Source organism: Kogia breviceps, chromosome 7 (genome assembly GCF_026419965.1).
Source record: "Kogia breviceps isolate mKogBre1 chromosome 7, mKogBre1 haplotype 1, whole genome shotgun sequence".
Lineage (NCBI taxonomy): Eukaryota > Metazoa > Chordata > Mammalia > Artiodactyla > Physeteridae > Kogia > Kogia breviceps.
The window spans coordinates 39,226,533-39,254,292 of NC_081316.1; the positions used below are offsets into that span (position 1 = coordinate 39,226,533).

Sequence of the window (27,760 nt, forward strand, 5' to 3'; positions counted from 1 at the left end):
CTATGAATTTTTTAAAGTTAAAAATTATTATTCTTACTTGTTTTAGTTAGGGTTATGCTTAGTTGCAAATGATAGAAAACCTGACATAACAGAGACTTACTTAAAGAAATTTATTTCTATTTTACACAAAAGTCTGGAAGTAGTCATCTCAGATCTGTTAGATTGGCCTCAAAAATCTCCTGGTCCCCAAGAATTCTAATTTTGCTCTAGTCTGCTCTGCCATCCCTAGTACATGGCTTTCATCTCAAAGCTCAAGATGGCTACTTGAGCTCGAGCCATCCTGTCTGTATTCCAGAAAACAGGGGATAGGATCACTTTCCTACCCACCCCCACCACAAACACACAGAGTTGTGTCTTTAGGAACATCAGGGGAAATCTTTTTACCAGGAAGAAATGGATCCCTGGAACCTTCTCCAGAGTGGGCATCCCTTCACATCATTGGTGTGGGAACTCTTCCTCCATCCCTTTGAGGGCTACTCTGCCTTAACCTGAGATTTCACCTGTAATGGTAGTCAGGGTCATGCCCACTTGTTCTCCACTGTCTCACCTCACAGATGTCATGGCCTAAGGCGTGGCCTATAGCAAAAGGAAAAACCCTTCTCAGCACCTGGAAAATCATTCTTAGTTCTCTGCTCTCCCTCCCTCCCTCCCTTCTCTGTGGCCCTCCTCTGTTTCCACTCACTCACTCTAACCATTTGTTGTCTGGCTTTCACCCTCCACTCTTTGAGATCTGCTTGGCTTCCTACTCACCAAGTCCAAAGGCTATTGTCAGGCCTAATTCCCCCAAGTCTTTATAGAGTTTGACTTTAGTGACCAGACTGTCTTTCTCAGAACCTCATTTTGCTGATCATTCTGAATGGTCACCTTCCTTTACTCTCTGTCTCCAGTTTGGTTGCTTTCTCTCCTGAATTTTTGTGGCTTATGATCTCCGTACTTTGATGGCATTTGCTACTTTCTTTCTTGTACTTTGGTTTACTTTGGTGATTTATTTTTATCTTTTAACTCCTGTGCCAGACTCTCAGGGCAAGATCTGATCCTTAATTCTCTTCCTTACTCCCCCTACAAGTGCTGAGAACAGGCATACAGTGGGCAGTCAGACATTGGAATAAATGAACGAACAAACAATTTTCGGGGGATTTGTTGTAAGTTAACTGCATAGTCATGTTTCTCAAAGTGTTTTCCACAGACCATCTACATCAGATTCATGTGTGTATATAATGAGGTGTTTTGTTTGTTTGTTTTTGTGGTTCGCGGGCCTCTCACTGTTGTGGCCTGTCCCGCTGTGGAGCACAGGCTCCCGATGCGCAGGCTCAACGGCCATGGCTCACGGGCCCAGCTGCTCCGCGGCATGTGGGATCTTCCCAGACCGGGGCACAAACCCGTGTCCCCTGCATCGGCAGGCAGACTCCCAACCACTATGCCACCAGGGAAGCCCAAGGTATTTATTTTTTTAATGCAGGTTTTTAGGGCCCTATCCACATTTACTGAACCAGAATCACTGGGAGTATGGTTCTGGAGCCTGCATTTTTAACCCCCTCCCAGATGAGTTTATTCATAGTGAAATTTGAGAGCCCCTTGTTTAATGGACAGTGAGCCAATCTTAAATGCATTTCAGCTGCTAAGCATGAAATGTCTTCTAGATGAAGTCTGGAAGGTGAGCATGATCCTGTCCACTCCTTCCCACCTGTGGGGGAGCTGAGGCTTGGGTGGAACGCATGGCTTTGGAAAGCGATGAATGGGAGGGGAACACAAAGGAGGTGAGGGGGTTACCCTGAACCAGATGGACAGATAAGGCTTGCTAAGTAGAGACCGGGAGAAGGTAATGAGAAGGGGGCTTGGGGGCTTTGTGGGAGGAGGAACCGGCATGAGCAAGGCATGGAGGTGAGAAATCCAGAGTGTGGAAATGACAAGGGATCTGGGTTGGCTGGATGGAAATATATGAAGGGAAGCACATGAAAGCCTCAGGTCATGAGGGCTTGAACACCATACTGAGGAGTGGTGACTTCCTACCCTAAAGGTGCTGCTGAGGAAGTGGGAGTGTGGGTATCTGTGTGGACCGGTCACCTGCAGGGCCTGCCTTTCTCCCTCTGTGTTGAGGATATCCCTGGGGATTGTGGAGTGGGGGAACATTGGGAAAGGGCTTTGTGGAGAGGGCTGTGGGAAACCTGGAGCTCATGATCAAGACCTAAAATACTTCAATCCATGTTTTAGTTTTATTTATTTATTTATTTGGAGTATAATTGCTTTACAATGTTGTGTTAGTTTCTGCTGTACAGTGAAGTGAATCAGCTATATGTATACATCTATCTCCTCCCTCTTGGACCTCCCTCCCTCCCCACCCGCATCCCACCCATCTAGGTCCTCAGAGCACTGAGCCGAGCTCCCTGTGCTATACAGCAGGTTCCCACTAGCTATCTGTTTTACACGTGGTAGTGTATTTATGTCAAACCTAATCTCCCAATTCATCCCACCCTTCCCTTCCCCCCATGTCCACACATCCGTTCTCTATGTCTGCCTTTCTATTCCTCCCCTACAGATAGGTTCATCTGTACCATTTTTCTAGATTCCACATATATGCATTAATATATGATATTTGTTTTTCTCTTTCTGACTTACTTCACTCTGTATGACAGACTCAAGGTCCATCCACATCTCTACAAATGGCCAGATTTCATTGTTTTTATGGCTTAGTAATATTCCATTATATATATGTACCACATCTTTGTACATTCACCTGTCAATGGACATTTAGGTTGTTTTCAAGTCCTGGCTATTGTAAATAGTGCTGTAATGAACATTGTGGTACATGTGTCACTGGGTCATATGGTAGTTCTATTTTTAGTTTTTTAAGGAACCTCCATACGGTTCTCCATAGTGGCTGTATCAATTTACATTCCTACCAACAGTGCAAGAGTGTTCCCTTTTCTCTACACCCTCTCCAGCATTTATTGTTTGTAGATTTTCTGATGATGGCCATTCTGAGAGGTGTGATGCATGTTTAATGTGAAAGTGTATCTTCTAGTTTCAAGTGTCGGTGCTTTTTTGGTAAATCTTCTCCAGCTCCTGTGAACTTGCTAGAGGCTGGTGTGTGTGTCCTTCATCCTGCCTCACAGCTCACCCAGCCGTGTGTGTGTGTATATATGTATATATATATGTATTTGTGTAGATGCTGTCTTACTATTTTCCTTTCTTCTCATTGCTATGACTGCTGTCACCTTACTGGTGTGAGGGAAATAGAGGGCCAGGCAGTGCGATACATTCAGATATATTTTTATAGCCAGCTACTTGAAAATACAGTAGCCTCTTCAGTGGTCACCACCGGGGCTTACAAATGCTACAGCTCCTCAAGTCCTGTGGGGCCCTGGCATCTGTATTCTTTACAAGCTCCCAGGGGAGCTTGTTGATGCTGATGTAGCTACATTTTGGAACCATCAGTGCAGATGACCCAGTAGCTTTGCCCTTTTACCAAGGGATTAAGGGCCTGCAAATTCCTCAGCTGGGATGGGTTTTTTTTTTTAATTTGAGAATGACTCCTCCTTTCTCCACTTTGATCAGCAGAGAGGAAAGTCCATCACAGAGCAGAGAGGTGGCTGAAGGAATGTTCCCCCAGGTCTCCTCTGCATGGTGGGTGTGTGTTGCCAGAGCCTGAGTCTAACAGAATGCTCATTAAGACCCACAGCAAGTTGGGGCCTGTCAGTAATGAGTACTCTTTGCTGTGTTCTACAGAAATTTCACTTCACAAACTGATTTGCCTTCAAATACCCTGATTTGCCATTCTAATTAGGCACTGAAGTCAGGCTTTTGGGCAGGTTTGTGGCGCCCTCTGTGCATCCCGATGCTATGAACCTCTTGGGAGACACTTGAAGTGAAATTCTTTGAACACATCAAAAACGTCAACACAAACAAACAAAAACCCCAGTGATTCCTAACCCTTAAAAATATTCAGTGTTCAATTTCAAAGTTCCTGTCCATCCTCACTTTGAGGTTGATCCTGCCTTGTGATGTGAAGTAAGGAAGGAGGGTTTCACACTTTAAGAGGTGGGGTGGGGGTGGGGGGTTGGTTGTCAGGGTTTTGGCCCCGGCGGATGTCCTGTCCTCTTCAGGCTGGTTATCCAGCGGCTGCACTGTTTGGGAGAAGGTCCTGGGAGAAAACCTGGAAGCCTCAGCTTTGGGCCCACTGGACTGTGGCTCAAGTGGGTGTCAGTTCCCTTCCGGTCTCTGGCAGGAGCCAGCAGCTGATGCACCCCAAGGGGGAGAGTGTGGGTGGTGCCACAGATGGTTCCTGCTGCCCCCGTGAGGAGGATTCTGGAAAGCGAGCGACTTGCCGATGGCGGAGGCTCTGGCTGTCCTGTAAATGAGGAGGCCAAGGAAGCCACCGGGGAAGGAATCAGGCTGGTTCTTATCTGTGGCTTGGTCATAAGCAGACAGGGATGGCCCTTGAGGATGTTCCCTTAAAAATAAAACCGGGGCTTCCCTGGTGGTGCAGTGGTTGAGAGTCCGCCTGCCGATGCAGGGGACGCAGTTTTGTGCCCCAGTCCAGGAAGATCCCACGTGCCGCGGAGCGGCTGGGCCCGTGAGCCATGGCCTCTGAGCCTGCACGTCCGGAGCCTGTGCTCCGCAACGGGAGAGGCCACAACAGTGAGAGGCCCGCATACCGCAAAAAAAATAAAATAAAATAAAACCAAATACACCTGTGAACTAAATGAGAGAGCAAAGTAGGGATGTCCTTTGAGCCAGAGAGTGGAAGTACAAGACTTTCTAGGACTTTTGCTCCTGATCACGTCCCTACTGGGCCCATGGTCCAGCCTATTCCTAGGCCCAGATCCCTGATTTCTTTGAAATTGCCTTTAATATGACCTTTGCTGAAGCAAGCCCTCTTCCCTTCAGATATGCTGTGTGTAGGGCCAACCCCGCTCCCTGCTGCCACATGTCCCCACACAGCCGCTCACCTCCAGATAGTGCCAGATACTCCTGGACCAAAGTTTTCATCCTGTCCCCTTCTTAGAAACCATATGGAGCTTCCATTTAGTCAGCTGATAAAGCCCAGTGATCTAGATCTCCCTCTTCTCCTATCGGGCTTGTATCCACCCATCCATCGTACACTTACCAAGTACTACAGGGCTTTGTGAAGTTCAAGGGTACAGAGATACGTGTGACAGGTGTATAATCCTTAAGGAACTCTCAGGCCATTGGAGAAGGCAGATAAGAGTCAAGTACAGAGGCAAGTTTGGTGAACTGTGGGATAACAGAGGAGGAGCACCTGTGTAAAGGTGCGCTGAATCTGTTAATGGCCATCCAGTGTTTGTAAGGTCAGAACACACTACATGCTGGGAAGAAATCTAGTGATTTTTAGTATTAGGAAGAATAATGATAATGACGCTTTTGCATTATACAGACCTACTTCAAACTAAGCTTGATTAGAAGTGTGAACTCTTCTGAGCCTCAGCTTCCTCATCTGTAAATTGGGTGAGGCATAATAATGGCACCAACCTAATAGGATTGTTGTTTAGGTTTAAATGAAATAATGTATAGTTGTGGAACATAGTAACTGTTCAAGAAATATTGGCTTTTGGGACTTCCCTGGTGGTGCAGTGGTTAAGAATCCTCCTGCCAATGCAGGGGACACGGGTTCGAGCCCTGGTCTGGGAAGATTCCACATGCCGCGGAGCAACTAAGCCCGTGTGCCACAACTACTGAGCCTGCGCTCTAGAGCCCGCGAGCCACAACTACTGAGCCCATGTGCTGCAACTACTGAAGCCCGCGCGCCTGGAGCCAGTGCTCTGCAACAAGAGAAGCCACCACAATGAGAAGCCCACGCACTGCAACGAAGAGTAGCCTCCTCTCGCCACAACTAGAGAAAGCCCGTGCGCAGCAACAAAGACCCAACGCAGCCAAAAATAAATATTAAATAAATTAATTAATTTTAAAAATAAAAAATAAATATTGGCTTTTGTAATTATTATCAAAGTCAGAGAAGAAAATTTCTCCAGGATCCTTGGAGGGAAGTCACTGAAAATGCACAGAAAAACATCTCCAACAATTTGTTCAGCGTGAATCCAACAAGTCTTATGAACCTGTCTGTTGTAACACGCCTCAGCATAAGTGAAAGGAATAACTCCAGCAGTTCAGTTCATCAGTGAAAGGAGCCTACTGGGTGAAAGGTAACAACGCTGTTTTATCAAGTATGGATTTTGCACACTGGATTTTTTTTTTTTTTAAGGGGAGACATTTTAATACTTGTAAGGTGATTTGGTGCAGTTGTTCCCAAAGATAGGCAACATCAGAATCACCTGGGAAATGTCTTTAAAATACAGATCCTTGGGTTCTGCCTTTCTGCCCTACCCCAAACTGCTTCAGTATATCTGGACAGGGCCTGCAAGTCTGTGTTTTAAATAAGTACCTCCAGGTAATTCTCCTCTGGGGCTCAGTTAGGGAACCCAGGACAGAATCAGGACTCTGAGGCTAAGCCCTGGGCTTAGTTTTTCCTGGTGCTGCCTTTGTCTACTTGGGTGACCTCCTGGCCACTAAGGCTCTGGTAGTCCCAGGGTAATCAGGCATGGGCATCTTATGAGATGGTGGGTGAGAACACTTCTGTGTGGGCTCATTAAAAGTAAGGGATTATCATTCCTATTTATTCATTATAATAATCCGTTTTTCCCAGTCTCACTCCTTCCCTAATGATTGAATCAGTTACCACTGCAATATAACAGATCTTTTAAGCCTGTAGTTGATTCTGATAGGATTTAATGATGTAAAATAAGTAACAAAGGCCTGTGCTTTGGTCTAAGAGCAAATTCTTTGCCATTAAAAAGCCTCTGATTCTGAGCTTTGGTCTGTCTGCGGAGGGGAGACCATGCCAGGCATTTATGATTGGGACTTGAAAGCTTGAGGTCTGTGCTGTACTAAAAAGGTAGCCGGCCACTAGCTGCATGTGGCTGGTTAGGACTTGAAATCCTCCTAGTCTGGATTGAGATGTACTGTGAATTTGAAATACATAACAGATTTATTTTAATACTAAAAAAAAAAGTGAAATATATCAATAATAACTTTTATACTAATTACACATTGAAAATGATAATATTTTGGATATATTGAGTTAAGGTATATTATTAAAATTAATTGTACCAGTTTCTTTTTACCCTTTTTAATATGGCTGCTAGAAAGTTTAAAATTGCATATGTGGCTCGCATTATATTTCATCAGACACTGTTGCTTTAGGTTTTAAATATTGAGGGCCAGTTCAAAAAGTTCATGGTCTTTACCCTGCAAATTCAAAAGCTGGGTTTTCTTTTTCTTTTTCTTTCTGGCCACGCTGAGTGGCAGGCAGGATATTAGTTCCCTGACCAGGGATCGAACCTACACTCCCTGCAGTGGAAGTGTGGAGTCTTAACCACTGGACTGCCAGGAAAGCCCCATGTTTTATATTTGAGGTGACCATCCAGAACAGTTATTCTGAATCATTTAACTCAACCTTGAATATTTGCAGTATTATCATCACTGGTGCTCTTTTTTTTTTTTTTTTTTTTTTTTTGTAGTGGGAATTTCATGAAATTTGGTCTGAAGGGCATTTATGGCTTATCTACTGTTTTAAAAGAGAGTCTTCTAACATCTCTAGGAGGGGCAAGAAGGAAACCTAAGCGAGGAATTGCTTTGCTCAGATTGGATTTTTATTGCAGAGCTGCAAAGCCAGAAGACCGCAGTTTATAGTGGACACTGCAATTCATTTTTTAACTGTGGACTTGGGATGAAACTGCTGTGAAATAGCAATAGAAGCACTGCTTACCCTTTTTCCTAATCATTTTTGGCCTTTCTCTAGCCCTCCGCTTTCTCTTTCTCTTCCCCTGATATTGTTTGGTGATTACAGTGTGTGAGGCCCAGCCAGGCATTCACACAGCAAGACTAAGAAAAGCAGATTTAGCTCCTAAGCAATGGCCAAGTTGGAGTGGGCACTGGTCACTGAATTTCTCCCTAAATGGCAGCCTTCCTGGGAATTCAGACCATTTTCTTCATCGCCAAAGTGGTGATGCTAAAAGCTCTTGTGTCTACCTCATGATGGGATTATGAGAAGGAAAAAGGAGAAATTAAAAGGCAGGATGTCCACGTGACTTCCCTGGTGGTCCTTGGTTAAGACTCTGAGCTTCCAAGGCAGGGGGTGTGGGTTTGATCCCTAATCAGGGAACTAAGATCCCACGTGCCCCACAGCACGACAAAAAAAAAAAAAAAGGAGGTGGGGGCAGGATGTCCAGGGTACACAAATAGTTAATAGTGGAAGCCTGGAAGATCAAGGTCCCCTGCCATTAACTGTTTCTGTGGCAAACTGTCTCCCTTCTGTAGGCCTCAGATCTTTCTCCTATTATAAACTAAGGGAATAGAAGAGTTCAATATAGTTAAAAAGACACAAAGTCTCACCCCAGATTGAATACCAGTTCTGCTACCTACTAGCTGTGTGGCCTTGGGAAAGCTACTTGACCTCTCTGTACCTCAGTTTCCTTATCTATAAAATGGGGACAATAGGATCTGTTGTGAGGTAAATTGAGATAATACCTGGAAGGTCCTTAGAACAGTGCCTGGAAGATAGTAAATACTCTGTGAACATTGGATTCATTCAGTCAACAATATTTTTTGAGAGCCTTTTATGTGCCACGTGCTGTTCTAAGCATGAGCCACAGCAGTGAACAAAGCAGTAAAACTCTCTTTGAGAGAGGTACTTTTAGTAGAGGAATTCAAGGTATATTTATTAATTATAATCAGAGTATGTCACTACCTTAGGGACCTGCATGCACAGTGCTGCTTTATTTATTGGGTTTTTAATTTAATTTAATTTTTTTTAGGGTTGAAAGAGGCTGACAGTCCTACAGTTCACAGTTTTTAGCACCTGCCTGTATATTTCCATTTACAATGATCTCACTGCTTTTTTGTGAGACAACTGATTTCATTACTGCGTAGCTTTCATTGTTAGAAACCAAAACTGAGCCAGACTTTTTTTTTAATTTTTTTTTTTTTTTTTTTTTTTTTTTTTTTTTGCGGTACGCGGGCCTCTCACTGTTGTGGCCCCTCCCGTTGCAGAGCACAGGCTCCGGACGCGCAGGCTCAGCGGCCACGGCTCACGGGCCCAGCCGCTCCGCGGCACGTGGGATCTTCCCGGACCGGGGCACGAACCCGCGTCCCCTGCATCGGCAGGCGGACTCCCAACCACTGCACCACCAGGGAAGCCCTTTTTTAATTTTTAAATTTTATTTTTTTATACAGCAGGTTCTTGCTAGTCATCAGTTTTATACACATCAGTGTATACATGTCAATCCCAATCGTCCTGTTTATTGGGTTTTGACAATGAGTCTATTTTTTTTAAAGTTTTCTACTGCTAAACAAAACAAAACAAAGCAAATACAAAACCTTGGGTTTCATTCCTAGCTCACCTACCTCTTCACTGTGTGACCTTGGGCAAGTTATATTAACTCTCTAAGGCTTCATTTCCTCATGTATAAAAAAGTTATACTATCTTTTTTTTTTAAGTTATAATATCTTCCACAAAGGAGAGTGTGGGCATTCAGTGTTATACCAAATGAGGCAGTGCTTGTAAAGCTCTTAGCATGTTTGACTCGTAGTAAGTGTTCTATAAGTGTTCCCTATTTTTGCTCTCACTTCTAGTTTTGGAGATTCTGGAAGTCAGTGGTTCTAAAACTGAAAGTTCCCCAGGCTGGTGTAAGGGAAAACTGAATCATGTTTTCCTGTGATGCCCCTCTCCACAGGCTAGATGGTTCAGGAGTGCCTTGGAATCCTTTCTTTTTCAGAGAAAAATAGAGATCCAGAATTTCTGTAGTGGTGCCCAAAGATGGAGAAGGTTTTCTTGAGAGGTAAGAGGTAGGAGTCCCTCATCATTGCGGTTGTCCAAGCTAGACAGTCAGCAGGGATGTTGTAAAGGGATGGTCCTTGGGTTCGTTGTTTTTGAAGACTGCTTCCAGCTGAGTTGATGGCGCCTTTGTTTGGTCATCAACATTTGGTCCAGCTAGGTAAGGAAACCCTAGCGAGGGGTACCCGATCATCCCAGCACCTTGGGGTGCCCGTTTCTAAAGGGCAGCTGTGGCTTCAAAAGATTTGCTGCCCCACCCAGCCAGGAGGGGCACTCACCCTGACATTGCTGCTAATACTTCTTCTTCTGAGTGTATTTATTTCTTGGACACAGGTGCTAGGGTTGAGTCGGAGAGAGGCATGTCACTCCTTTACCACATTGTTTATCCGGAGAGTGGGGGTACCTGAGTCTCAGTGCCATACTTATCCTTAAATTCCCTTTTCTGGGGATGGAGTGGATTGAAATGACTCCAGAGCCAAGTGGCTAGTGGAGGAGCACACCTATGTCTGGACCACTCGGCCAGCTCTGGGGAAGCCACAGCCAGCTTTTAATTTTGGTTTCAATCACTCCTCCATTTTGTTTGCTACCTTGGACCTGCCTACAGGAAGTGAAAAAGCAAAGGGACTGTGTTTTCTGGATTCATTTGCTCTTTTCTTTTTTTAACGATAAGCAGTTTATTTGCTTTAACAGAAAACCATTTCCTGAGCATCTACTGGTACAAAGCACCTGCTAGCCACTGTTCTTCTGTTCCTTCAAAGTGCCTACTGTGTGCCAGGCACTGTGTGAGGGCCTGGAGATACGGGGCTGAGCAAAGATATAAGTGGTCCTTCTCTTGGAGGTTATAGCCCAGAAGGGGAGAGGGGCATTGAGCGAGTGGTTCTAAGGTCGTGATTGCGAAGGGGAGACAGACCCACGCAGGCTGTCTGAATGGTGGCTCTTGCCTACCCTTCTTGTCCCAGCCTCCAGTGGCCCTGGCTTCTGTTGTCACATTGTCTGAGCGCCTCGGTTTCTGACTCACTTCCTGTGGCAAAGTCTGGGTCTCATCAGATCCCAGGTGTCAGTGAAATGCAGCTGGTCTTTGTCGCCTCACCCTGGTCAGTTACCTCTGTACAGGCAGCTCAGGGAAATCCCTGCCCTTCACCCCATACACGCCTCCTGTGCCAGAGCAGCCTTTAACTCTTCATAATCTTTGCAGCAGTATGGGTATCCTCTGGCTGGGAACAGAAGGAAAGCTGGGAGGCGGGCTAAGAGTGACATGGGGTATGTGTTGCCAAGCCAGCTGGTCTGGGAGAACATGAGGAGAGAGAAAAGGAAAAACCAGTGTCCTTGAATGAGCTGCTTTATGAGAGTGACTTTTTTTAAAAAAACAGACTTTGTTTTTTAGAGCAGTTTTAGGTTCACAGCATAACTGAGCAGAAGGTACAGAGATTTCCCATATCCCCCCCACCTCCACATGTGCACAGCCTCCCCCGTTATCAACATCCCCCGCCTGAGTGGTACATTTGTTATGATTGATGAACCTGCATTGTCACATCATTATGACCTGAAGTCCGTAGTTTACATTAGGGTTTTACTCTTGGTGCTGTACATTTTATGGGTTTGGACAAATGTTTAATGAATTTCAGAGTGTATCTGCAGTGTTTTAAATTTAGATTTTTATGAATCCTCTGTGCAATGTTCCCTAAACTTCAGGCGTTCAAACTTTAGGCATTCTTGTTCCACCTCTGCATTTTTATAATAGCCATATAAAATTGACTCACTTAAAAAAAACCAAATAAGTGATTAAAAAAATAATTTTATATTCATATTTATTAGCCTTCATAGTTCTTAGCTACATTATGTATAACTATTATTTATAGCATTTGTATTTTTTCAAGTGTTCTTGCCGCACTGCCATCTCAGGTACCGTAGGTATTTGCTCCATTCTTGGGGAAATTCTGCCTACGAAGTTCAGGAATGGACTTTCAGAAGCTTTTTGAAATCCCCTAAAACTGGCCAAAATTGTGTTTATGTCTTTTTTTCCTGGGGGAGACAATTCAAGTTTTCATCATGTAAAGGGGGCCAGGACCAAATAAGGAGAAGAGCCACAATTTGCGGTTCTTGGAATTATGCCTAATTTTCATTTACAAAGATTTCATCTTCCCAGGAAGTGGAATAGTTTTCTACAAAAAATGGACTTTTTACACATAAAACATCCTGGTTTTTTTTTTTAATGAGGTGCAGATAAACTGAAAACTGAAAAATGGTAATGGCCTCTCCCACATCTCCTCATCTCTATCCTGTTTTCAGCCTTCACCGTGTGAACGTTAATTCATCATTAAGAGGAGAGTGACTATTTTCTGATCCAAAAATCATGACATATGGTCTGATGAAGAATCTATGTATATATATCATGCCTTTCAGAGGTATAAAAGGAAAACTCCAGTTATATATTTCATGAGTTGCCTTTATTAAACAGAAAATTGCAAAAAAAAAAAAAATTTTTTTTTAAGGGAGGGGGCACCTATACTGGAATATCCAGAATGTAGGTTCACTGTAAATATAGGTCATTGAATGTTTCAGAGAAAAATGAACAAAAGGAAAGCTGCTTGTTAGGGTAGAAATATAATGTGATAAAATGTCTCTGGAAAAAAGCACTATTGTGCTAGATCACTCAAACCACAAGGAATGCACTGCTTATATAAAAGTGGACCACGCCACATGTCTTTCTCTGCCTCTGGGGTAACACACCAGGCGGGGACACAAAGGGCACTCTTGTTAATTCTTTCCAGCTCAGCCCCTTAGCCTTAGAAAGAGTATTAATAAGTCTCTATTTGTGTCCTGTCTCCTTTCACCAAGGATTCATGAATAATAGATAAAATGATAAAATAAAAACAGGAATTTGAAATCAGGACTAGGGAAAATATAAATAAAAAGAAGAAGACAAACCAAGGGGGATGGGGAGAGTGTAAATATGCATGCATTAAGGGTTTGCATTACTGCTGAGCTTCACATTTGACTTGGAGCTTCCTGGTAGCCAAAACAAAAAAGGGAACAGAGTAGGCTTTCTGGATTTTACTGTTAGAGAAGAAAAACACCCTAATCATTAAGAGGAAGCTAAATGCCTCCTAGTTTGTTCCTTTAAGTTAAATTTCTTACGTTGGGCCCACTGAGGGTATGGAGTACAGTGTCCTCTAGCTTTCTTCTTTGTCTTATTAAGTCTTCGTCATCCTGCAGCTCCTCAGACTGGGCTAATTTTCTCATTTCAGGTGGCCATGTTACAGATGGCCATGGAACTCTCCTTTGTGGTACTTATCACAGATGTACATTTACATCTACTAATTAGATTATTTTGAAAGCTTGTCTTCTCCACTAGGTTTTAAGTCCCATGAGGCCAGGGCCATGTTGTCTTCAGTGCTTGGCATAATCCTGGCACACTGTGAGCCCTCGGTACATACTTTTTTGAACAAATGAATAGGCAAAAGCAGCCAGGGATTTTATGTGATTTCTTATAGAGCTCTCACAGAAAATTAAGGTTCTTTCAAAAGTACAAACTCTCTCTTGTCCAGAGAGCTTGACTACCGTAGTTCTCGCAGCACCTCCAAGTTCATTTTACTCCACTGTACCCTTCAGAGATTATTAATAATAATAACTCCAGGGCATTGTGCACCCGCTATAAGTCCAATCCTGTAGTAGGCATTTGGTACACGTTGATGCTTGTCCTCCCAGATGAGGGAAACTGAGGCTCAGGGGAGGCAGAGGGCTTGCCCAAGGTCACATAGCTGGTAAGAGTCAGAGGGTAGGTCTCTCCGACTCAAGTGCATGCTGTTTCCTTTCTGCCTGCTGTGTCTGAGCCTGAGCCACAAGTGTCTGTGTGAGTTATGGGTTCTTATCTCTTGGCAATTAGAGCTGCACAGCAAGGTATTTCTGGCACGGGCCGTTGCTGCTTTCTGACAGCTGTTACATTCCGGTCTCTCTTGAGTTGGGGAAAGAAAGCCCACACCTAGGGTTGGCCAAGGCAGTCTCAGAACTCATTTGTCCTGGCTTTTGCACACAGAGAATGTGTTTATTGCTCTTGTCACAGTGTCTCCTGAAGTGCAGGCGCATTAAAGTTGAATATTATTTTCATAAAAGTCACTAGGGAGACAGGGAGAAGAGAGGCACAATTCGGTTGTCTCAGGAATAATTGGATTTGCCCAATGATTGGGAGAGTGGAGGCAGGAAGTGACAATATGCCAGGACATAATATTTGATGGTGCGTTTGATTCCAAATTTGTCAGGCATGTATTTTTAATTACTTTGTGCCTGTTGCCTGTTGTCATTCTTTTAATAGAGACCTAATTTTTAGAATGGGATTTATTATTATATTAAACTTTGTCTATTCCGCAAGGCTGGCAAATGGGAGATTCTTATAGCTCAGTGTTGCCACCTACCGTGTACTGCATGGAGTGTCAATCTTCAGAAAATTAGAAGGCAGTAAAACACATTTCAAACTGCAACAAGGCATAATTTGATCTGTCTGTTCTTCCACAAGGTTACAAGTCCTCAGCATGCTCCTTATAAGTATCTGTCATCACTGTGTGCTCTAGAGTGTCAACATACTGGTTCCAGTGACTTCTGGTGATTAAAAAAAATAGCACTTTTCCTTTGCTTCCTTGAGGATGAGCCTCCTCAAAAACATTTGCTGTCTGCACTTGGGGATCTGAATAATTGCTATATTCAGGTTTATGTTAGAGAATGTTCCTGAAGAAGGCATTTAAGGGGATGCTTGTAAATGTGATGAGGCTTTCGGTTCTATCTTTGTCCCACTAGTCTCAGTAAGGATTTGGGCTCATGTCAGTGATTTAGAAAACCTAATAATTTTTATGTCTCCAAAGTTGTGTTCCCAGGCTGCTGGCTATTTCATATTCTAAAGCTTGTTTCTGCATTTAGAAGGACACGAGAGAATAGCAGTGGGCATTGACATGCCTTTACCTCTCTATGCCAGAAAAGGACTGATAGATTCCAGCTTTGTTTGTGGTTAGATTTAGATTGAGTTTTATTCTGATTTCCTTCAGTGGCTTTGACAAGTCTTATTTGGAAGATGAAGTAGCACAGTTATTGAACTAGCATCCTGTTGTTCCTAGTTTGAATGGTAAGAGCCACAAAATCATCCATACAGGTATAGGACATAAGATTTCACCCACTTGCCCTATAAATTATTGGTCAGGCAATTACGGACAAAAAATATGAAAAATGTAGGTGCTAATTATTACCAGATTCTCTCTCATTCTCTTTTTTTTTAACAAGAGATCAATTTTTTTAAGGGTTTTACATATTAATTAGGGCATTTCCTCCCCCTAACCTCCAGTTAATATCCATGGTAAACAACCTTTATTGATTACATAAATCTGAAAGTTTAGTATCCAGGAATGTCAAGACTGTGCACTATTTGTCTATTCATCTGTTGCTTTATCCTGTTACACAGTGGATTCGAAGCAGCTTATGAGAAAGGCATAAAATATGAATGAAAAAGAAAACAATCAGCACCAGCGAGAATATAAATTATACTAGGAGATTAAGCCTAAGGAGACAGGAGAATGAGAACAGCCTGGTACTATTTCTGTTAAGCTAAAAAGCCACTTCATTGGACAGGTTTGTGTAGCCATTTTTTTTTTTTTTTTTTTTTTTTTTTTTTTTTTTTTTTTTTTTTTTGTGCTAGGCGGGCCTCTCACTGTTGTGGCCTCTCCTGTTGCGGAGCACAGGCTCCGGACGCGCAGGCTCAGTGGCCATGGCTCACGGGCCCAGCCGCTCCGCAGCACGTGGGATCTTCCCGGACCGGGGCACGAACCCGTTGTCCCCTGCATCGGCAGGCGGATTCCCAACCACTGCGCCACCAGGGAAGCCCCGGGAAGCCCCTATAGCCATTTTTTAAAAGCTGCGTGGAAGCTTGCTCTCAGTTTTGGAAAGCTCTGTGTAAACATGGGCAGCTTCGTGTTCCTGACATTTCAGCTGAACTTTAAAAATTGCCTTTCTTTTCCTTCCAACCTCTACCTAACCTCTAGCACACACCCACTTCCTCTGAGCCGAGGTGGTGTCAGTACTGAAAGTATTTTATCAAACGAGGTTGCTATATTTCTGGAAATGGTGTAGCCTGGAGGTCAGCTGGGCATTTGGGAAGCCTGAATGTGGGAGGCTATTTTGGAAACCCTTTTATTATTATCACACCCTGGCCCGTGAGAGCAATTCCAGAGACTTGCACCCGTATGGGCTTCGATGATAGGAGGATCGAAAAAAAGGAGTGTTGAAGTGGAAGAGGGAGGCGGAAGTTATCTTCTTACAAGCTGGCAGGATGCCCGATAAACTTCCTTCCACGGCTCCCATTTCCAGCCTTTCCTCTAGGACCTCCAGCCTCTGTTGCCTTCTGGGGAGCTGGCATGCTGGAGGTCATCTTGGAAGAATTCTGTCTACATAGGCTCCCAGGAAGCTAATTTAGAGGATGGGGCTGGGATGCAGACTTTACTGGATCACAGAGGGCAGGCTGGGCAGGGTGCTTTCAGCCTCAGAGCAAGTTGTAGTCCTGTGTTGAGATGCAGCTCTGCCCTGGCTTATTACAACAAACCAGAGGTCCGTAGCTGGAAGAGTCCTCCTCTTTCACCCTCACAAATACACATACACTAAGTAAGGAGTCACGTGATGATGAGATACCTCTGATTACAATTCCAGCCCTGACCTTTTCCCCTGAGTGGAGACTGACCACAGCTCACTGCCTTCAGGACTTCTCCACTCAGATGTCTAATAGACATCTCAAACCTAACAAGTACAAAACTGAGTTCTTGGTTGATTTTAATGCCTCCTCTCTCTGATTTTTTTTCCTTCCCCAGTCTTAATCATCTCAGCAAACTGCACTGCCATCCACTCTGTTGCTCAGATCAAAAACTTGGGAGTCTTTTTTGCTTGTCTGTTTCCTGCACCCCTGTCATAAATCCCATCAGTGAGTCCTGTTGGCTCTGCTACCAAGACATTTTGCACAGCTGAATCCCCCTCAGCATTTTCTCTGTTGCTGTCTTGGTCAGCCCCCACCCTCTCTTGCCTGTACTCCTGCAGTAGAGTCTCTTTACCTAGTGTTGCTAGTTCTCCCTACTTCTTTTTAAAGGCAGTAGAGAGGCATTGCAGTCAGACCATCTGGGTTTGCATACTGGATCCTCCACTTATTGTGATGAGCAAGTTACCTAATCTTTCTATGCCTGGGTTTGGTATCTGTAAAATCGGGCTGATAATAGCACTCATATAAAAAGTTTTCTTGGGACTTTCCTGGTGGCGCAGTGGTTAAGAATCTGCCTGCCAATGCAGGGGACATGGGTTCAAGCCCTGGTCCAGGAAGATCCCACATGCTGCAAAGCAACTAAGCCCGCGCGCCACAACTACTGAGCCTGTGCTCTAGAGCCCACAAGCCACACTACTGAGCCCACGTGCCTAGAGCTGATGCTCCGCAACAAGAGAAGCTACTGCAATGAGAAGCCCGCACACCACAACGAAGAGTAGCCCCCGTTTGCCTTGACTAGAGAAAGCCTGCGCACAGCAACGAAGACCCAATGCAGCCAAAAATTAAAAAAAAAAATTTTTAAAGTTTTCATGAGGATTAAAAGAGATCATACATGTAACATTCTTAGGACAGTTCTAATGGCTTGTCCCCAACTCCCAAGCCCTTCTCCAAATAGCAGCTACAAAAGTCTTTTATTTTTTTATTTTTTTTTTTTTTTTTTTTGCGGTATGCGGGCCTCTCACTGTTGTGGCCTCTCCCGTTGCGGAGCACAGGCTCCGGACGCACAGGCCCAGCGGCCATGGCTCACGGGCTTAGTTGCTCCGCGGCATGTGGGATCTTCCCGGACCAGGGCACGAACCCGTGTCTCCTGCATCGGCAGGCGGATTCTCAACCACTGCGCCACCAGGGAAGCCCTACAAAAGTCTTTTAAAAAGACAAATCAGGGCTTCCCTGGTGGCGCAGTGGTTGAGAATCCGCCTGCCGATGCAGGGGACGCGGGTTCGTGCCCCGGTCCGGGAAGATCCCACATGCCGTGGAGCGGTTGGGCCCGTGAGCCATGGCCGCTGAGCCTGCGTGTCCGGAGCCTGTGCTCTGCAACGGAGAGGCCACAACAGTGAGAGGCCCGCGTACCACAAAAAAAAAAAAAAAAAAAAAAAAAAAAAAAAGACAAATCAGATCATGCCTCTTCCATGGCACGATCTTTTCTTTTAAATTCTTCTATGATTCCTATTGCCATTTGGAAGAGAATCTAAACTCTCACTAGGTATTACATGGCCTCCATAACCTTTGCTCTCTGACTCCCTAGTTTCCTCTTTTACCGCCCATCCCACTGGTCACTGAGTTCTAGCTTTACTGTCCTTCCTTCCCAGGAATGCGCTTGGTTTGTTCCCACCTGGTCTCTCGTGCTGGTCTCTCCTCCACAAGATCTTAGTTTAAATGCCACATCTTGGCCTTTCCTGATACATATTGTGAACCACCATTTCACTCTGTCACATCACTGTTTTATTTTCTTCATAAGCAGACATCAATCTCTGAAATTATTTACTCATTTGTTATCTGTATTTTTGTCCCTCTATCTCTTTTGTCACTACTGTATCACCTGTGCTGACAGTGCCTGATTTATAAAAGGCCCTAATAAATGTTTATCCATTGACTAAGTAATGATAGCTGCCAATTATTTAGTACCTACTGTGTCCCACACACTTTCACAATTCTTTATTTCTTCCTCATAACATTAAGGGGATAGATTTTTTTTTTTTAAACCCATTTTAGAGTTGAGCAGATAGAGTGACTCAGAGAAGAAAAAACTTATCCAGGGCCACCTAGCTGGCAAGTGGGTGAGCCCAGATTTTTAACTCATGTCTGGCTGAGTCTGTGCGGTTTTTTGGTGATAACACTAGTGAATTTAGGGGGTTTATTTTACCTGGCTTATGAGTACAAGGTGAGACTAGACAGGTATCAAAATTTCACTATCCTCATTCTTCTAAAAGGTAACAGTTTTAGAGCACTTCCTATGTGCTAAGTGCTTCCTATTTTCTTTTTTTCTGGCGTTCTTCATCACGCCCTAGTTTTGTAGCAATTTTGTTGAGGTCTCACAAGATATATCAGTTGTATTCATTCAGCTTGCATTATGAATTGATTCAAGTGCAGGAGGGTGACACCTGCTAGAAGTAAGTGGAGCCAGGTGTGTTAGGCCCTCCTGGCCTTGTAGCTTCACATTTCTCAAAGTGTGATCTCTAGACCACAAACAGTGACATCACCTGGGTTGTTTGCTAAAATGCACATTCTTGGGTTCACCCTAGACTTGTTGCATGAGATTCTCTAGGGGTGGACCCCTGGCATCTGCTTTTTTACAATCAACCAAGGTTATTTTGATTAAAATGGATGTATGAAGATCACTGGTCATAGACATGTATTCTAGCTAATTAGATGTTCTGTGATTTGGTTTTGTCCTTGATTTTTAAAAGACGTGTAAAACTATATATTTGCTTATTAATTATTCATTTTATCAAAACTCATTTGCATGGCTTTTAGTCTCTGACCATGGAGCAAGTAGGTTTTTTTCCCATTCTTAATGACTCTTAGGCTCCAAGTTCCAGACCCAAGTTGGCTACCGTGGTCAATGTGTTCAGTGTTTCCTGCTTGGGTGAAGCAGGGTGCCTCATTTTTGTCCCTGAGCTGTTGCCTGGCTGTGTGTGGTGGGGGAGGGGGAGGGGGAGACTGGTCTGTTCTCAAGGGGGCTGGATAGTTGTACAAGAGCAGCCCTTCTTATACACTTGGTCCCAATAAAATTATTTTTTAAAATCAAGTTTGTTCTTGTTACCTCCTTTCCAGAAACAATTCTGGAATAATCAAAATTCCCAGATCTTCAAGTTTGTGCTTCCCTCCCCTCTGTTTACTCTCTAAACAAAGGCCCTATGTTTTAATAGATGCCATAACAGTAAAATTAACTTTATTAGACTCTCGATGGATTTAAAATGTAACCTAATGGCATCTCTGTCTGGCTTGGAAGTCATGTGCTTCATTTTGAGCAGAGAATGCAGTTGCTGAGCCTGGTGGGGGATTTAATGATGATTGAATTAAAGTGGCTAAATAATACGAGCATTCCTCATCTTTAGATGCTGCCTTGATGGTTTTTGGCTATTGTGTATTGAGAAACCTGGGCCTCCGGCTTGTATTTTTCATCTAACCCACTCAGGAGATCATGAGTTATGCCACAAGAGAAAGTCAGCACAGTTATGTTTCCCACCTCACGTCCCTCATCTGGTTTGTGAGCACTCTAGGTTCTCAGAAAACTTGACATATGAGGCAAATTGCAGTTTACTGCCCTTGTGCCAAAGAACTCACAACTAGCCCGCTCCTTCTCCTCCCAAAAGTCCTAGCATATACTTTCATTAAATAATAACATGCTACACTGAGATACTACTGTTCACTTTATCCTAATGCTTTTATAACCACCCCTTAAAAGAAAAGTAGCATCTTTATTAGGCTATTTAACAGAGAGGAAACTGAGGCACAGATCACTCATCGGTTATTGGCTGAGCTCAGTCTGATTTATGGCCTGTCCTTTTTCTGCTGGTCCTTGCCAGTGTGCTTGGTGGCACCATCAGGTCTGGGAAAAGCAAGCTGAATAGTTTTTGGTCCTCAGGACCAAGGGTGTATATGCCTTATATGTTCTCAGCTTATTAAGAACCTAGACTATTTGGTAGAGAGTTTCATGGGTAGGAGATCCATTAGCGGATGGTCATGGCTCCTTCATTTTGGACCCTTTAGTCTAAGCTTCTAAGCATTATTATAAGCACACCCCAGGAGGTAAATGTAAAAATAATTTTCATGCCAGTTTTTCCTGCATGGTATCCTAGTGACAATGTACTGTCTGTCCTTGGGTATTGGGGCACCAACTGGGGCATGTGAAAGGCATGGTTGGAGTCACCCCTTTTAAAGTCAAGGCATAGTTTCTTTTATCTTTTGGAGGGGTTTTAACCCACTTAAGCAGCATTTTATTTTCTGATTATGAAGGTAATATGTATTTATTATCAGACCACTTGGAAAACACAAAATCCCAAGGAAGGAAATAAAAATCAACTCTAATTCCAATGTTGTTAACATTTTGCTAAATATCCTTCTGGTAGTCTTTTTTTCTGAACTGTCATACAGTGATGAGGTTCTAAACTCAGAAAGTAAGGGAAAAGAATCCCAAAGTCAAGATTACCCTACAACCACCATGGATAGTAAGTTTTATGCACTCTGAAGTTTGGAAACTATTGAACTAGACTCAAGGAAAGAAAAACTTAAAAAAATCTATATGAAATGAAAAGTCTGGGGGAAAAGCCATTCTACCTTTAAGATTACTATCAAATCCCTAATGGTAAGTGGATGGTGGTAGAGAATTTAACTGTGTTCTTGCCTGTCTGTAAGGTTTATCCTGTTCTGTTTTAATATTAAACTTCTATAACTTTCATATGGGTTAATAGATTTACTTGTGAGGATGACAAGCCATAGTGACATAACGTTTTGGTCCAAGGGGTAGGTTCTGAGTCATCCTAAGAAAAATGAACACAGTACCATTCCACTATAGGTGCTTACCACCCCTCTCAAACCTATACACAGACACATGCACACACAATTGGGATCATTTGTCTTGTAACCTTCATTTTGTTTTATTCAGCAGTAAATATTCTGTATATTAGGTTTAAAGTTGCATATATTCAGTTGCAAAGATGTACCACAGTTTATTAACCAATCATTTGCTGTTATAAAAATTCTTGTGTATAAATTTTTATGTTCATCCATAATTGTGTCTTGAGGATAAATTCTTAGATGGAGAATTGATGGTTCAAAGGATAGTACCTTTTTAAGGCTTTTAAATCATATAGCTAATTTGTCCCCAGGAACATTATGTGCTTCCTTCAAAGTGTCTATTTCCCAGCATCGCTGGAAATTATCATTCAAAAGAGCCTTCCACAGCATGCCTTTTGGATGACCCACGGCTTCTGTTCATTGCCTGGCCAATTTATCCTGGAAAGAATAAAAGAAACGAGGCTGGAGATGTGATAAGTGCTTGTGGCTAGGTTCATGTTGGAGGAATGGGGACAGATAACAGGAAAAGGGGGAGCTTGGAGACCATTTCTTTAATCCTGCTTCCAAGTTATCTTCAGCAAAGATCTTTTAATGGTGAATACTTAAAGGGAATATATAGCTTTAAAAGCACATTCAATATTATAATTTTTTATTTGGAAAATGATTTGATGTCTTGTCATCATAGATACTACAGAACAGGAACGACAGTTCTATGTTTATCCAAAAGGGAGTATAGTTTTAAAAAAAAAAGTGTAGAAACACTGTTCTAATCCAAACCCTCATTTCAGATAGAGAAACTGAAACTAGAGAGTTGGAAGGGATTTCTTTAGAGCCACACAGCAAATTGATGATGGAGTTGGAGCCAGAGTAAAGGCTCCCGACTACCTGTTCAGAGCTCAATGATGAGGTGGGCCGGCCTGGTTCAGGGGGAGATGAGAAAGCGGACATAGGGCCTCTTTGGACAGACGGCCAGGCTCTCTTCCAGGCCCTGTGAGCTGCCTCACGCCCCTCCTGGACAAAGACCTAGGTGTCTCGGGCATGGCATTTCACTATCTGCTTGATTATCTCCACCTGTGAATGGGAGCAGACATACACTTTAATAACCAGGGTCTTTGCCTGAACTTTGCCTTCCCCTGGATAACTTCTCCTCATTCCTCATCAACTCAACTGTCACTTCATTAGGGAAGCCTTTCTTGACTGCCAAGATAGTTTAGGGTCCCTGTGTGCATTCTCGTAGCACCTCTTACCTTTAATATCCTTGTCACAATTGTAATTACCTTGCTTTATTTTTAATATCTTTCTCGGTGACTAGACTATCTTCTCTATGAGTGTAGGGCTCTATGAGTGTAGGAATGCTGTTTTATCTTCTGTTGGTCCTGGCATATACTAAGCCTTAATAAATGCTCGAATGTTTGTTTGACTATTTGGATGGATGCTAATGAGTGAATTAGAAGTGTGTGTGAGCTGCTGCATGGTGCTGTTTTTGATTGCCTGCAGAACCAGGAGAGCTGTCCCTTATTGCCAAAGGCATTGAGAGAAGAGAGAGAAAGGAGACCCAGTTGAGGCTGCTGGTATAGCCACAAGCCATAGGGTATGGTCTGCTTCCCTGGGTGCCCCATTGTGGCCTCCTGGGTGGTGGGGTCAGCACCCACGTCCAATCAAGAATTTATTACTGGCTTGGCAGAATCAGCCCCCGGCAATTTCGTAGAGGTGGTTGGAGAGGAGCCTTCTTGAGTCATTCTGAGGAAGAGGATTCAAGGTCAGGACTCACCTTGGTGGGGAGAGGACAGCAACCCAGGTTACCTGCGACGTGGCCTTCACAGTCGATGGGCGTTTGCGGCAACGGCTGTAGGGTCTGCTGGTGGCTGGCTGGGCGCCAGAGCAGCGCTGCTGTTAGGCGGCAGGTCCTGCCCCCTCCGCCGGTTTTCCTCCCCCTCCTCCGTCTCCCTGCCCACTCCTGCTTGCAGAATCCTCTGCGAGGAGAGGAACGTGCCGCGCTCGGACGTGCTATCCTGGCTGAGCGGCGGCACCCGGGTCGCACTCTGGACCGCCGGGGTCTGCCGTCTGCCTCTGCGCCAAGTGCTTTGATGCGCGCTGATGTCAAGTGGGTGTGGGCTCTTAGGGAAGGCCGGGCGAGGACGAGGAGGGAGCGAGATGCGCCGCGGGTGCGCTGAGGCCCCAGCGCGCTCCGCCGCTCCGCGCTGCTGACCGGTAGCCGGCCCCGGCTCCCGGAGCGGGCTCATGGAGCCGCGGCGCTGCCCGTCCGGGGACGTGTGCCCCGCCGCCCTGGGGGGCTGGAGGGGGCCGCCGCGGGGGACCTGCAGGTGTGTCCGCGCGCCATAACTTTCGGGGGGCTGAGGGCTGTTGGGCGGGTAGGGCTCAGGGTGCCTGGGCTGCATTTAGGGGTGCTTTTGTGTCTGGGCGCTGGCGTGATGGGAGCCGGTTCGTCCCCGGCCGGCCATCCGCGTGGGAGCCGCCGCAGCTCGCCGCTGGAGTTTCAGCGAGAGAATTCATTGAGCCGGCGACCGGCTTTGGGTTACTCATCGGGAAGGGCGCCGGGGGAGCTGCCTTGTTGTTTTGAGAATTGGTCTCCAAGTACAGGCTGCATTCATGGTAACAGGATTATCTCTCAGCAGACAGCGCGGCTTCCCGAAATCGGCTGTGGTTGGGGGCACCGGTCGGTCGGGGTGCGGGGGAGGGGAAGTGGGCAAAGGAGACCTGTCCACCCGTTCCGCCCCGCGCGCCGGGGCGCCGGCCCCTCCCCCCACCCCTTCTCGCAGGGAGCCGGCTATGGGGGAGGTAAGGGGTCAGCTTCTCGCCTTTGACAGGTCTAGTTTCAGACACACCTTCCCGGAGGAATGTGGAGGCTTTGTTCCAGCGCCCGTCCCAGCCCGGAGCCCAGAAGCCCGCGGGCATCGGGCCGGGACTCCAGTGCCATTACTCATCTTTTATAGCAACGCCGGCGAGCTCCCGGGTAGGCAAGTTAATTATTAATGTGTCTAGGCTGCAGGGAGGGAATCTGGAAATGAGATTGGTGGGTTGCAGGTTTTTCTTTCCCTTTTTTGGCGTTGGCCATCAAGGTTTAAGCCCAGGGTACTGCAGCCTATTTCCTGAGAAGGATGCTGGCATTCCCCCAGTGACCGGCACTCGGCGAAAGGGACCTCCTTTCCCCATCTGTGGGACAGCCCCATCTCCCCCCGGAGGGCACAGAGGGAGCAGCTCTTGTTTTTTATCTACTTTGGAACCGGCCCACATCTTTCCTCCTTTGCCTTCTGAAATCAACCTCATTCCCGGCCCCTGCCTCAGAGCAGCTTCCAGGCTCAGGTGTGTGAGACCTGAGCCCTCAGCCGGTAGTCTGAAGCCTTCTGAAAAGAGCTGCCCTGTCCCAGCCTCAGTGCCTGAAAACCTCCGCCCCGCTCAACAAGTGCCCTGGGGTATATTTTCAGGCCCCTGCTCTGTGGGACTGTGGGCCGAGGCAAAAGTGTCTGTCAGGTGGTCACCTGACCTGCCTCTCCCAGTTCCCTCTGCTCCAAGAGGAAGGAGGAGGTCAAGGTTGGGGAAGAGCTGAGGGCGGAGTTCTTGCTCTGGTTTCAGTTTCCCTCCCGGCTGGCTGGGAGAAGGTGGATTCTAAAACTGGTAGTCTCACCAGGTGTGCTGTGTGTGTGCTATTGAATAAGAATGGGAGGGCCCAGGTTTCAATGGACGGCTGTGGATGAGGCGAGGCTTGTGGCTTGGCGGATTGGGCTTGCTGGAGGGCTGAGATTTTGCCCCAGCTGGGGCCTGAGGAGAATTGTCAAACTCAGCCCTCCTGGCAGCATTGTGCCTTAGAGACCTGGGACGCTGCTTTTTCTTTGTCAGTTTAGGATAGAGGACTCAGCCTTGTAAACTGAAGGGTTGGCAGATCTGTGATGAGAAGATGAGCTTGCCTTGGAAGTTGACACTCTTGAGGGTGCAAGAGCGGGCTGGGTTTATGCGGGGGGAGAGGAATGTGGGGAGGAGGATGGGCTTATAGGGGTGAGGAGTGCAGGGAGGAGGGGATTTTAGCTCTAACTGTGGGCTGTGAATTGTATCAGAGCCTGTTCGCTGACAGGCTGTTGTAGTACCCCACATCCCTCCCTTCAGTTGTCTGTCCCCTACCTCAGTGGCTTGGCTTACTGGGTTCCTCCTGGCTCTGGTCTCCAGGGCTGGACTGTTCTGATGGCTGCCCAGGGACACCTAGTCCCCATCTCACCCCAGCCTTCTGGGGAGGAAATGAGTGAAGGAGGGCTTGGCTTCAGAGAGGCCTCTGATCCTGACACCCTGGCTTACTGGGGAGTCTGTGCCACCTGTCTTCCCACTGGGTTTGTGGTATGTGCACTCAGTGGCACCCCTCCCCCAACTCACATGCATTTGGAGTGCCACCTTCTCCAGCAGTGCCCTGAGCTGCTGGTGATCTGCTGGCACTCTGAGAGTTGAGGATTTGGTCCTGATTAAGAACAATTTTTTTTTTTTAGATTATGGGGAGTCTGCCATCTAATGTTTGCTCACTTGAAGCCTACTGGTCATAGCTGAATACTCATTGATAATGGCCGGGCCACTGCCTGGGAAGCTACTCAAGGTGATTCTGTAGAGAGTAGATGGGTCTCTGGGGGCACTGTGAAGCTAATAGGAGGTCATCAGGGATTGTGACGTTGTGGGGAAAGTGAGGCAGCTGTTATAAAGGCTGTGGGAATTGCGGGGTGAACAGGAGGAGATCAGAGTCACTGTGAGTGGTAGTGTCAGAGGGCTGAGCAAGGCTGGTTTGGAGATCCCCCATGTGTCCTGTTCCTATGTCCATGCTGGGCACGGCGGGCTGTGGAGAGCCCAGCATCAGCTGAGGCCTCTGTTCTGGGACCTGGCTGCCACTGCCACCTGGGAAAAGGGTCAGTCTTTCTCTCTGTACACCAGCTCCTAGATTTCTCCCTTCCCTCTTAACAGAGGTGCTGGTTTTAATGGTGGCTGTTACTGTGTTCCTCAGCCCCAGCTCTGGCAGGGAGCCTCTTCCCGGGACTGGCAGCTGGAGAAAGTACGCAGTTTAGGAGAGATGTGCTTCTGAAGGCTTGTTCTGAATCACAGAAGATCAAGAGGAGAAACAATAAAGACCCTGGCAGTCTCTGCAGTCTTGGTTTGTAAAATACAAAATTCCTCCCTAGGGTTTGTACTGTCTCTGGTGAAGAGAAAAGAGGCTAGTTATTCCAGGCCTATGCCCCCTGCGTCTCCAGGTGAGGGGAGAGAGAATGATGAGGAGTTAGTTGAGGCATATGGTTTGTGGCACTTTCTCTGCCCACTTGGGTTCAAACTCAGTCTCTGCTGTTTACTAGCTTTGTGTTTGTGGGCCTCTGTGAGTCTGTTTCTTTGCCTGTTAAACAGGGATAAGGGTACCTCTCTTCACCCCCTCCCCCCAGTAGGATAATTGTGAGGATTATACAAAACGTTTGTAAAGGATTGAACACAGTGCTTGTTAATTGGTAGTTTTTTTTTTCTTTAATTAAAGGTAACTAGGGGAGCCTTGGAGCAGCAGCTGAGAGGGTTGTTTTAGTTTACAGAAGATGAGAATGTCAGAAATGTCATTTTGTGCCCACCCCAGAGGCCATACCTGGGCTCCTAGGGTCAGGTATGAGAACTGTCCTGGAAGAGTTTCTTCTGACCTTCACATTCAGTCTGTTTTCCAGTCTCAAATTATTCAAAGAGGCCTTGGAGAACTGTGAATCCCTGACTGTAGGCACAGAGCATAATTGAGCTGGAAAGGTAGCAGCCTCAAACTCTTGCTAACACAGCCATCTCTGGTCCAGCCATGATTGTGGATTGTTAGTCCCAAGGACAACCAGACACCTGGCACTTTTTATCTCTGTAACTCTGGACGAGTCCTTTTGTCCCTTTGAACCGGTGTTCTGTGAGAGTAATAAAGTCTGCTTCTTATGATTAAGTGGAATAGTGTATGCAAAACTGTAATGCAGTAATATAATGCAGCTTACTATGTACCAGACACTGTTCTAAGTGCTTTCATATATTATCTCATTTAATGCTCACAACAATTTATGGTGCAGTTAATTATTGCCCACATTTTATTTTATTTATTTATTTATTTATTTGTGTGTGTGTTAAGCAGGCCTCTCACTGTTGTGGCCTCTCCCGTTGCAGAGCACAGGCTCCAGACAAGCAGGCCCAGTGGCCATGGCTCACGGGCCCAGCTGCTCCGTGGCATGTGGGATCTTCCCAGACTGGGGCAAGAACCCATGTCCCCTGCATCGGCAGGCGGACTCTCATCCACTGCGCCACCAGGGAAGCCCTGCCCGCATTTTATTGTT

General features: G+C 45.5%; 1 protein-coding gene across 17 annotated transcripts in view; it reads left to right on the forward strand.

Moving 5' to 3' along the window:
• The window catches only part of PLEKHA7 (pleckstrin homology domain containing A7), a 242,947-nt gene that overhangs the window by 82,892 nt on the left and 132,295 nt on the right, over positions 1–27,760 (forward strand). For 2 of the 17 annotated variants that reach the window (XM_067038149.1, XM_067038155.1), the window contains exon 1: positions 23,425–23,758. The exons of 14 other annotated variants lie outside the window; for them this stretch is intronic. In XM_067038149.1, the coding sequence (XP_066894250.1) occupies positions 23,676–23,758 (83 nt within the window). In that variant the 5' untranslated portion in view covers positions 23,425–23,675. Of the gene's footprint in view, positions 1–22,977; positions 23,026–23,424; positions 23,759–27,760 lie in introns of those variants that run through there. One more of the 17 variants, XM_067038153.1, reaches the window with a different exon arrangement.